The sequence below is a fragment of the apicoplast genome of Plasmodium gaboni (genome assembly GCF_001602025.1).
Source record: "Plasmodium gaboni strain SY75 apicoplast, whole genome shotgun sequence".
In the NCBI taxonomy this organism is placed as follows: domain Eukaryota; phylum Apicomplexa; class Aconoidasida; order Haemosporida; family Plasmodiidae; genus Plasmodium; species Plasmodium gaboni.
Window position 1 is genome coordinate 17423 of NW_017385168.1, and position 11865 is coordinate 29287.

An 11865-nucleotide genomic window follows, 5' to 3' on the forward strand; every position below is an offset into this window, starting at 1 on the left:
TTATTTATTATTAATATATATACATATATAAATTTATAATTATTCTATTAATAGAAGTTAATATATAAAATATATTATTATTATTTATATATTTTATCCAAACTAAATTAAATATACTTAAAATATTATTATTATAATATTCATATATTTTTTCAATTGAATTAAAATAAAATATATTAAATAATTCATTATTATAATTTAAAATTAATAAAGTATTAATTCCTAATTTATAATATTGTAAATTATTAAATAAATTTTTATTATTTGAAGGTGATATTATATTTTTATCAAAATTTAAATTAATATTTGATTCAAATTTTGAAGTTTTAATTAATGGTAAAAAAATAGACATTTGATCTCCATCAAAGTCAGCATTAAAACTCGAACATCCTAATGGATAAAATTTTAATGAATAACCCTCAGTTAATAATGGTTTAAAAGATTGTAAATTCATTCTATGTAATGTAGGAGCTCTATTTACAATAATAAATTGATTTTGTAATAATCTATTTAAAAATTTTTGTATAATAAATAAATTTTTATTAACTAATAAGCTTTTAAATATTATATTTAATTTATTATTATATTTTAAAATATTTATTAAAAAAGGTTTAAATAAATTTATACTAATATAATAAGGTAATCCTATATTATTATATATAATACTTGGATTTACAGTTATAACAGATCTACCAGAAAAATCAACTCTTTTACCTAATAATTTATATTTAATTGTACTATATTTACCTTGAAAAGTTTTACTAAAATTAAAAAAAGTATTATTATTTTTTAAAATTAATTTATTTATTAATAAATAATCAATTAATTGTTGTAATAATCTTTTTTCAATTATTTCAAATATGAAAAAAATATTATTACGTAAATATAACCAATATTTTAATTTATTATTTTTTAAAATTATTAATCTATAATTTTCATTTATAGTTGATATAATATATGTACTATTATTAATATAAAAATAAGGTCTTAATCCAGCAGGTAATATCGGTAATAAATCTAAAAATATCCAATTTGGTTTTATATTATTTAATATAAATAAATTAAATAAATTAATTTTTTTATATAAATATTTTTTATTATAATATTTATTATTAATTAATAATAATTCTTTATTATTTAATAATTCAGTTAATAAATTTATATTTTGTAACTTTTTATATAAAATATTATGTGAAAATAAATATTGAATAATATTTTCATATTTTTTTTTATATAAATTTATTTTTGAAAATAACTTATTGTAATAAAAATATTGCTTATATTTAATATTACTAAAAAAATATTTATAATAAATTAAAAATTTTAAATAAAAAACATTTTTATTCAATAATAATGAAGCAACTTTTAAAGGACCAGTTAAATACCATAAATGTAAAATTGGAATATTTAAAAATATAAAACCTAATTTATATTTTCTATTAATATTAATTATTAATTTATTTTTACAAAATTTACAATATAAAAAAAATGAAAAATTATTTATATCATACATTTTTTTATTACAATTACAATTCCATTTATACATATAATCAAATATTTTTTCACAAAATAAACCATTTAAAATAGGTAATCCTGTATTAAAATTTATTGTATTAGGTATTAAAACTTCTCCTATTATAATTTTATCTTTATAAAATATTGAAGACCATTTTATTATTTGTTTAGGATTTAATATATTTAATTTTAATCCTATAAAATTTATATTATTATATATTATCATTATTAATAAATTATATTAATAGGTAAATTTTCTAATAAATTATTTGTATCATTAGATATACAAAAAGCTTCTATATTAATAGCTAAACTTTGTAATTCTTTTAAAATTAACTTAAATGTTTCTGATATAAAAGTATTTTTTATTTTATAGTTATTAAATAAATAATTTTTTAATATTTTTCTACTTTTAATATCATCAGATTTATAAGTAAAAAATTCTTTAAATAAATAAGAAGCTCCAAAAGCTTCTAAAGCCCATACCTCCATTTCTCCGAATCTTTGACCACCTTGTTTTGTATTACCTTTTATTGGTTGTTGAGTTAATTCTGAATATAAACCTATAAATCTATATCTAAATTTATCTTTTATCATATGAATTAATTTATAATAATAAATATTATTTAAACAAACACTATTATTAATAATATTACCAGTAAATGGATTTTTTAAATAATATTTATTATAATTATAAGACATTTTATTATTTATATTAAAATTATTATTATAATTATATTTATAATAATTAAAAATATTATTATAATTATTATAATAATTTTTATTTAAATTATTTGAAATTATATATCTAGTATTTAAATATAAACTATTTAATCCATATATACCTTCAAATATTTGACCTATATTTATTCTAGAAGGAATACTTATAGCACTTATAAATATATCAGGTTGAATTTTATTATTTAAATATGGTATATCATTTGTTTCACTAATATAAGATATAATACCTTTATGTCCGTGTCTATTACATATTTTATCTCCTAATTGTAAATATTTTTGTACACCAATATATATTCTAAACTTTAAATATATATTATTTTTTTCTGTTTTATTATATAAATGATTTGGTAATACTTCTATTTTAATAACTCTACCTATATCATGTATAGTAGAAATAATAGGTTTATTTTTAAATATTCTTAATTTACTACCAAATAAAAAATTAATAATATTAATTAAACTTTTATTATTAAATATAAAAGGCATGAACATTAATTTTGAAACTAATATATTATTAGCTAATATATATGTACCTTCTTTTATTATACCATATTTATCTAAATTTTTTATATTTTTATAATACATTTTAGATAAATTTATACTACATATTTCTGGTATATTATTAATTATATTTAAAGATATTTCATAAATATTTAAATGTAATGAAGTATATAAATTATTATATAAAATTTTTTTACTAATTATAATAGCATCTTCATATTCATATCCTAAATAAGAACCATAACCTACTAATAAATTATTTCCTAAACTGTATTCACTATTTAATAAATTAGAATTTATAGCTAAAATTTGACCAATATTAACTTTTTCACCTACCCATACAATAGGTTTATAAATTAATAATATATTTTGATTTATTTTTTTATAATTATTTAGATAATAAATTATTTGTCTATTAAATAAATCTCTTATTATTATTTTTACACAAGAAACATATATAACTATACCTTCTTGATATGAAATAATTAAATAATTTAAATATTTATTTAAAATAAAATTATAATTAGTAATAATATTACTTAAATTTGGATAAATAATAGGAACGATTTGAGTATGCATTTTTATACTCATTAAATTTCTAATAGAATCATTATAATGTATAAATGGTATTAAATTTTCAATAAAAGATAATAAATAATTAAATGGAATATAAATAATATTTTGTGTTATATTACATACTTTAAATGTATTTTTATTTATTGTTAAAATTGTTGTTTTATTAAAATTAATATTTTTTTTTAAATAAATATTATTAAAACTAATATTATAAAAATTTTTATTAAATATATTTAATAATAATTTAAAATTATATTTATTATAAAATATATATTTATAATATATTCCAAATATATATTTTAAATTTAAAAATACATTTGTAGTTAAATAATTAACTAAACCACAAGTTAATCCTTCATTAGTATTTATCAAACTAATATATCCTAAAATATTTCTAGGTAATTCTCTTAAATCATTATTTAAAATAAATTTAGAATTTAATCCTGTAGTTATCATATTTATTTTAAATTTTTGATTTATTTCAGATAAATTATTTATTTGATCAGAATATTGAATTAATGGGTTTATATTTATATTTTCTAAAATTATATTTATATATTTTTTATTATTTAATAATAAAATTATATTATTATATATATTCTTATTAATATTTAATAATTGATATTTAAATATTTTTAAATATTTTTTACTTTTTATTAATAAATTATCTATAATAGAATAAAATTTCTTATTATAAATATTGTTAATATAAAAATCAGAATAATATGAAAAATTAAATTTTATTGAAAATAAAATTTTTAATAAATTTATATATATATTATTATTAAATTTATTTAATTTAATAATAAATAATTTTAATGATATTATATTATTAATATTATTATATTTATAATTAATAAATTTTATATAATTATATATTAATATTTTCTTATTTATAATATTATTATATATAAATAAAGAAATATTTCTATTCATATATATATTATTTAAATATAATAATAAAATTAAAAAATTAAATTTAAAATTATTAAAATAACAATATATATTAAATTTATTTATTTTAAAAATAATTCTTAATCCTAAATTAATATATATATACACATATATAATATTTTTATTATTATTTTTGAAATTTATAATAAAAATTTTATTATTTTTTTTAAATAATTGAATACATGTTTTATATAATCCATTTAATATAATAATATTATTATAAATAAAAGGTAATATAAATATTAATATATTAAATTTTATAGTTTTTTTTATATTTATAAAATTTAACTTTAATGTTAAAATTATTTTTAATAAATTATTTATATTTTGAATTGTATCTATAGAATTTATATTTATATTAGTTAATAAAATTATAATTTTATAATAAATAAAATTTAATTTATTATTTATATTATTATTTAAAAATAAAATATAATATCTTAAATTATATATTATTTCTTGAATTAATAATAAATATAAATTTGATATTATATAATTATTTTTTACTAAAATAGGATTAATAATATATATCATTTATTAATATTAAATTTACCTGTTTTAAAAATATTAATTAAATTAAATGTATTTAAATTAAAATATAAATATATTATATCATTATTATTAAATTTTAATAAAATAATATAATTATTACTTTTATTATTTATTAAAATACCTTTAAAATTAAATATTTGTAATTTATTATTTACATATTCATAAAAATTTAACTTAACTATTAAATTTTTATTTAAAATAAATTTATTTATTGTTATTATTTTTTTTTGAAAAAATTTTTTATTTTTTTTATAATAATATTTTTTAATTATATTAATTTTTATCATATTATATTTTAAATAAGATTTAAATATATTAATTTTTTTAAAACTAATATATATTTTTTATATAATATATAAATAATATTTTTATTTTTTTTATACTTTAATAATTTTTTATATTTATTAATATATAAAAAATTAGTATTAATTATATTTTTATTATATTTCATACTTAATTAATTAAATATATCTTTAATTTTTAATGAAAATAATATAGGTATTTCTAAATTAAATTCAAACGGTAATTTATTATAAATATCAGAACAAAAACCTATAATTAATAATGAAATAGACTCTGAAATACTTAAACCACGTTGCATTAATAAAAATAAATATATAATTTCTATTTTAGAAATAAAAGCTTCTTGTTTTACACGACTAGTATTATTATAATTTTTTATATAAGGAATAGTTACTGTTAAAGAATTATTACCAAATATTAAAGAATTACATTCAGTATAATTATAAGACTTATAAGAAAAAGGTTTAATATATACTAAACCTCTAAATATATTTAATGAATTATTTAAAGATATACTTTTAGAAATTATATAACTTTTAGTATAAGATCCAATATGATACATTTTACTACCAGTATCTGCTATTTGCATATTAGATATAAAAGATATTGAATAAAAATTACTAATAGAAAATTTACCTTTTAAAATAGTTGACGGATATTTCCATGTTATAATCGAACCTATTTCAACTTGTATCCAATCTAATTTTGAATAATTTAAACATATACCACGTTTAGTTGTAAAATTATATAAACCACCGTTACCTAAATAATCACCTCTATACCAATTTTGTAATGTATAATATTTTATATAACCATAATCTTTTACTATTATTTCAACTATAGCTACATGTAATTGTGATTCTTTATATAATGAAGCTGTACATCCTTCTAAATATATTAAATATGAATACTTACCAATTATTATTAAAGTACGTTCAAATTGAGCAAAATCAGATGAATTAGTTTTAAAATATGTTGATAAATTAAAATTACATTTTATATATTTAGGTATATAACAAAAAGAACCTTCACTAAATATTATAGAATTAATATTAGCAAAAAAATTATCTTTATAAGATATAATAGTACCTAAATATTTTTTTATTAATATAGGATATTTAAATATAACATCAAATAAAGGTAAAAAAATTATTCCTAATTTTTTTAAAAAATATTGTGTAGTATGTAAAATAGACATACTATCAAATATAATATCTATAGAATTATTTTTTATTAATATACTATCTAAAAATTCAATATTTAAATTATTTTTTAAATAATATATTAAATTATTATCTTTTAAAATAGAAGAATAATAAATAATATTATCATAATTTATATTTGGACAGTCGAAAAAACTCCAATCAGGTAATTTAAATATATTTAATAATTTTAAAGAATATTTTTTAAAATTATAAATAAACATATATAAAAAAATATTACTAGATAAATTTTTTATTAAATTTATATTTAACCCTTGTCTTATTAAATATAAATTTATTTTATTTTTATATTGATATTTATAATTTAAATTATAAATATTTAAAAAATTTTTTAATTTTATCATAATAATTATATATAAAAATAATAAAAGCTAATGGTGAGATTTGAACTCATAATCTACTGATTACAAATCAGTTGCTTTACCAATTAAGCTACTTTAGCAAATATATAAATAAATAATTAAATATTCAACTTATTAGGAATTATACACTAAATATATTACTATAAATACATATTAATCCTATAAAATAATTTTTCTAATTATTGTTTTATTCATTTATATGATTAGAATATTATTTTTAACTAAATTTTCTTATTTATATTATTTCAACAATTAAAATTTTATACTTAACTACTCAACTTTACAAAAAATTTTATAATTGATATATCATTGGTATAATTTTTTTGATCCTCTCGTACTAAAAAAAATAATTTCAATATTCTAACACTTATATTAGATATGGACCGAACTGTCTCACGACGTTCTGAACCCAGCTCACGTATCGCTTTAATAGGCGAACAGACTTACCCTTAAAACATACTACTGCTTTAGGATGCGATAAGCCGACATCGAGGTGCCAAACCTTTTCGTCAATGTGGACTCTCGGAAAAGATTAGCCTGTTATCCCTAGAGTAACTTTTATCCGTTAAGCGATAATTCTATTACTAAATAATTATCGGATCATTAAGACCGACATTTATCTCTGTTTAATTTGTAAATTTTACAGTTAATTATATATTATATCTTTATATAATAAATATAACATTGTACTCCTCCGTTTATATATAGGAGGAGACCGCCCCAGTCAAACTATCTCATAAATATTGTTTAAAAATTTGTTATAAAATTTTTATAAGAATTTATATATAAATAAAATGGTATTTCACTTTTAACTAAATTATTTCCAAGAAAATAATATTATTGTTTCCCATTTATACTATGTTAAATATATATATTTTCATTATTTATTAATAGTAAAGCTTCATAGGGTCTTTCTGTCCTAATATAAGAAATCTGTATCTTCACAGATAATTTTATTTCATTAAGATTTTTTTTAAGACAGCATTTAAGTCGTTACATCTTTCATGCAGGTCGGAACTTACCCGACAAGGAATTTCGCTACCTTTGGACCGTTATAGATACAGCCGCCGTTTACTATAGCTTATATATATATTATAATTTAAATTACATATATTATTTTAACATAATAGCACTGGGCAGATGTCAATCTTTATACATCATTTTTCAATTTAGCAAAGATTTGTGTTTTTGTTAAACAGTCGCTTAAATTTTTTATTTTCAACTAAAAAGTATCTTTTATCCCTAAGTTACAAGATTAAATTGCCGAGTTCCTTAAAAAAAATTATCTTAACTTCTTAATAATATATATTTATTTACTAGTGTCAGTTTACGGTACGAATATATTATAATAAATATATTAATAATTTTTATATAATATAAATAATATTAAATTATTAATATTAGTCTTAAAATATAAATTATAATATAGTATAAGAATATTAACTTATTATCTATCAATTACACGTTTCATCTCATCTTAAGATTCGACTAACCCTATTTAAAAAAATTATAAATAGGAAACCTTAAATTATAGAAGTATTGGATTTTTACCAATATTTACATTACTCAAATTAGCATTATCACTTTTGATTTTATTATTTTAATTTACATATAAATAATATTTTATCAAAACGCTCTTTTACCAATTTAATTTTACTAATATTAAATTTTATAATATCGATAATTAATTTATTTTCGATTATTTTTGAACTAAAATTATTAAATTAATGAGCTTTTACGCACTCTTTAAAAGATAACTGCTTCTAAATTTACTTTTTAATTATTAATATAATTTTATATTCTTTTTAAAACTTAATTAATATTTAAAAATCTTAATTTATAATTAGGGCTGTTTCCCTTTTGAAAATAAAGCTTATCCTTTATTTTCTAATAATATATATATTTTATTAAATAAAATTATTAAATTATTAATATTAATATTAATTATTTAAATTAATCTAATAAAAAAAGAGTTTTACATTTATTTATATATAAATACTATACTTACATATATTTCAAAGAGAACCAGCTATCTTCAAATTCGATTGGCATTTCACCGCTAATTATATTTCATTTGATACTTTTGCAACAGTAATCAATTCAAACTATAATTTAATTTTATTTAAATTTTATTTTAAATATAATTAGATCATTTGATTTCGGGTCTATAATAAATAATATATTTAAAATTTATTAAAAAATAAATTCGATTTAACTTTGGCTTCATTATTTAAAAATATTTAACCTAATTATTATACTATTTATTATAACTTGCTAATTCTTTCTTCAACAAGAATATAATAAAATTAAAATTAAATTTTATTATAATTTATTAAATTTAAAATTCAGGTTCTTTTCACTATTTTTTCAAAATTCTTTTCATCTTTCCCTCACGGTACTTTTCTCTATAAACTTTTATTATATTTAATTTTATAAGGTAATTCTTATTATTTTTCATATTATTTATATAAAATTATAATTTTATATTACTTTATTAAAATTTTACATATTTTAAAATGTTTATTTTTTTTCAATTCGCTCGCCGCTACTATGAAAATCGTTATTACTTTATATTCCTTTAAGTACTAAGATGATTCAATTCCTTAAGTTTTTAAATAAAATATTTATATAAAAATATTTTATCAGATACTTTTATAATAATATTAATTAATAAATATTAATATATTTTTATTAATTATTATAAAAATTTCGTTAATATATATAACGTCTTTCTTATTTAATAAAAATTATAGACATCCTTTTAAATTTATTATATATATTTAATTATATATTTAATTTAAACTTTAATAAATAAATTCATATAATTATAAGCGAAAAACGGAATTGAACCGATTACCTTCGGAGCATGAATCCGACGAACTTTCCTTATGCTCTATTTCGCTAAAAATAAACTTGAAAAGAATTGAACTTTTATTTTATAATTCGTATTTATATATTTTATCCATTAAATTACAAGTTTATTTATAAATATAAAATTTTAAGTAATTAACTTAGAGGTAAAGTTTCTGCTTTACATACAGAAGATCATTGGTTCGAATCCAATATTACTTAAAAATCTATAATTTAATGGATAAAATAAAAACCTTCTAAGTTTTATATGTAAGTTCAAATCTTACTAGATTTATATATGAATATGGCGAAATAGGTAAACGCACTAAATTTAGATTTTAGTTATTATAATAAGAGTTCAAATCTCTTTATTCATATTTATTTAAACTTCTTAAACTAGAATTGAACTAGTGTATTTCGGTTAACAGCCGAATGCTTTAACCACTAAGCTATTAAGAATATTTATATTTATATATAAATATATATTTGGGAATATAGTTTAATGGTAAAATCTTATTTTTGCATAATAAAGATAGTAGTTCAATTCTACTTATTTCCATATAAATTCTATATATGTTATTTATATATTTAATATAATATATATTTTATTATATTGCGAGTTTGATCCTAGCTCAGAATTAACGCTAGAAATATACATTACACATGCAAATTAATGATAATATCATAGTGTATAGGTGAGTATATATAAATTTTTAATTTTAAATAGATTATAAATTTTATTTAATAATAATCTATAAGCGCAAAAATGTACTATATTAAAAATTAATATTATTTAAAATAAAATTTATATTTGATTAACTAGTTGGTAATTTAAAAGACTACCAAGGTTATTATCAAAAATTGGTTTGAAAGAATGTACAATCACATTAGGATTGAAATAAAGCCTAAATTTTTATAAAAAATCAGCAGTGAGGAATATTTTACAATAAGTGTAAGCTTGATAAAGTAATATTTCTTTTAGGAAGACAGTATTATTAAAATATTGTAAACTTTTTATTTTATTTTTAAATATTGATAAAAATAAAAAATAGTATTTGCTAATTTCTGTGCCAGCAGCAGCGGTAATACAGAAAATGCAAGCGTTATTCGTTTTATTAGGCGTAAAGCGTTTTAAGGTTTTATATTAATTTTATTTTTAAATATTTAAATTAAATTTAAAATAAATTAATAAATAATAATATAATAGAGTATTATAAAAGTATTAAGAATTTTTTGAGAAGTAGTGAAATACAATGATACAAAAAAGAATATCAAAGGCGAAAGCATAATACTATATAATTACTGACACTTAAAAACGAAAGCTAAGGTAGCAAATAGGATTAGATACCCTAGTAGTCTTAGCTGTAAACTATGAATATTTTATATTTATATTTTATAAATATAATAACTAACGTGATAAATATTCCGCCTGAGTAGTATATTCGCAAGAATGAAATTCAAAGGAATTGACGGGAGCTTATACAAGTGGTGGAACATGTGGCTTAATTCGATGCAACACGATAAACCTTACCAAAATTTAACAATATTTTTAATATTAAGAAATTAATATTTTAATAAAATATATAGGTAGTGCATGGCTGTCGTCAGTTCGTGCTGTGAAGTGTTAATTTTAGTATTATAACGAACGTAACCTTTTATAAAAAAAATTTTTATAATATATAATAATAAAGATTACGTCAAGTCATTATGCTCCTTATATTTTGGGCTGCTCACGTGTTACATAAAATATTACAATATTTTATTATATATATAATATAATAATTTAAATATATTTATAGTTCAGATTATAAATTGAAACTCATTTATATGAAGATGGAATCACTAGTAATCGCTAATCAGAATTATAGCGGTGAATAAGTTCTTAAGCTTTGTACACACCGCCCGTCACATCTAAAAAGTATTATATTATATAAAAATTATTGATAAATAATAATATATAATTATATAATTTAGATGAAGTCGTAACAAGGTAGCCGTACTGGAAGGTGCGGCTGGATAATAAAATAAATTTTGGTTGATTTATTTAAAATTATAAATAAAATAATATTTATATATAAAATTAATAAATTTATTAATATAATATAATTAATATTTTTATAGACAAAAATAATATTAATACACATTAATGTAAATTTAGTTAAATATTATTTTAAAATTATTTATAGGTTTTTAGTTTAATGGTTAAAACATACTCTTGATAAGGGTAAAATTTTAGTTCAATTCTAAAATAACCTATAAAAAAAAATAGGATCCCTACTATATAATGT

The 11865-nt window shown here is 15.8% G+C and overlaps 5 protein-coding genes and 11 non-coding genes across 16 annotated transcripts; 6 read left to right on the top strand and 10 right to left on the bottom strand. All coding sequences in view use genetic code 11, as the record gives it.

Moving 5' to 3' along the window:
• Positions 1-10: 10 nt before the first annotated feature.
• PGSY75_API04300 (putative RNA polymerase beta subunit) lies at positions 11-1741 on the bottom strand (the record flags this gene model as incomplete). Its single annotated transcript has 1 exon — positions 11-1741. One exon carries the CDS (start codon positions 1739-1741, stop codon positions 11-13), a length of 1731 nt encoding a protein of 576 aa, XP_018643991.1.
• Positions 1742-1743: 2 nt separating this feature from the next.
• PGSY75_API04400 (putative RNA polymerase beta subunit) lies at positions 1744-4821 on the bottom strand (the record flags this gene model as incomplete). The annotated part of the gene is made up of 1 exon: positions 1744-4821. One exon carries the CDS (start codon positions 4819-4821, stop codon positions 1744-1746), a length of 3078 nt encoding a protein of 1025 aa, XP_018643992.1.
• On the bottom strand, positions 4818-5126 carry PGSY75_API04500 (hypothetical protein; the record flags this gene model as incomplete). The annotated part of the gene is made up of 1 exon: positions 4818-5126. One exon carries the CDS (start codon positions 5124-5126, stop codon positions 4818-4820), a length of 309 nt encoding a protein of 102 aa, XP_018643993.1.
• An 8-nt stretch (positions 5127-5134) lies between these two features.
• Positions 5135-5290, bottom strand: PGSY75_API04600 (hypothetical protein; the record flags this gene model as incomplete). The annotated part of the gene is made up of 1 exon: positions 5135-5290. One exon carries the CDS (start codon positions 5288-5290, stop codon positions 5135-5137), a length of 156 nt encoding a protein of 51 aa, XP_018643994.1.
• A 6-nt stretch (positions 5291-5296) lies between these two features.
• Positions 5297-6709, bottom strand: PGSY75_API04700 (putative SufB protein; the record flags this gene model as incomplete). Its single annotated transcript has 1 exon — positions 5297-6709. The coding sequence occupies one exon, from the start codon at positions 6707-6709 to the stop codon at positions 5297-5299; it is 1413 nt and encodes a 470-aa protein (XP_018643995.1).
• A 25-nt stretch (positions 6710-6734) lies between these two features.
• Positions 6735-6807, bottom strand: PGSY75_API04800. Its single transcript has one exon. It is a non-coding gene; the product is annotated as a tRNA-Thr (tRNA).
• A 14-nt stretch (positions 6808-6821) lies between these two features.
• On the bottom strand, positions 6822-9514 carry PGSY75_API04900. Its single transcript has one exon. It is a non-coding gene; the product is annotated as a large subunit ribosomal RNA (ribosomal RNA).
• A 42-nt stretch (positions 9515-9556) lies between these two features.
• Positions 9557-9630, bottom strand: PGSY75_API05000. Its single transcript has one exon. It is a non-coding gene; the product is annotated as a tRNA-Met (tRNA).
• A 5-nt stretch (positions 9631-9635) lies between these two features.
• Positions 9636-9707, bottom strand: PGSY75_API05100. Its single transcript has one exon. It is a non-coding gene; the product is annotated as a tRNA-Arg (tRNA).
• Positions 9708-9727: 20 nt separating this feature from the next.
• PGSY75_API05200 lies at positions 9728-9799 on the top strand. The gene has a single exon. It is a non-coding gene; the product is annotated as a tRNA-Val (tRNA).
• Position 9800: 1 nt separating this feature from the next.
• On the top strand, positions 9801-9872 carry PGSY75_API05300. The gene has a single exon. It is a non-coding gene; the product is annotated as a tRNA-Arg (tRNA).
• A 3-nt stretch (positions 9873-9875) lies between these two features.
• PGSY75_API05400 lies at positions 9876-9954 on the top strand. Its single transcript has one exon. It is a non-coding gene; the product is annotated as a tRNA-Leu (tRNA).
• A 10-nt stretch (positions 9955-9964) lies between these two features.
• On the bottom strand, positions 9965-10036 carry PGSY75_API05500. The gene has a single exon. It is a non-coding gene; the product is annotated as a tRNA-Asn (tRNA).
• Positions 10037-10065: 29 nt separating this feature from the next.
• PGSY75_API05600 lies at positions 10066-10136 on the top strand. Its single transcript has one exon. It is a non-coding gene; the product is annotated as a tRNA-Ala (tRNA).
• Positions 10137-10185: 49 nt separating this feature from the next.
• Positions 10186-11607, top strand: PGSY75_API05700. Its single transcript has one exon. It is a non-coding gene; the product is annotated as a small subunit ribosomal RNA (ribosomal RNA).
• Positions 11608-11759: 152 nt separating this feature from the next.
• On the top strand, positions 11760-11831 carry PGSY75_API05800. Its single transcript has one exon. It is a non-coding gene; the product is annotated as a tRNA-Ile (tRNA).
• Positions 11832-11865: the final 34 nt, after the last annotated feature.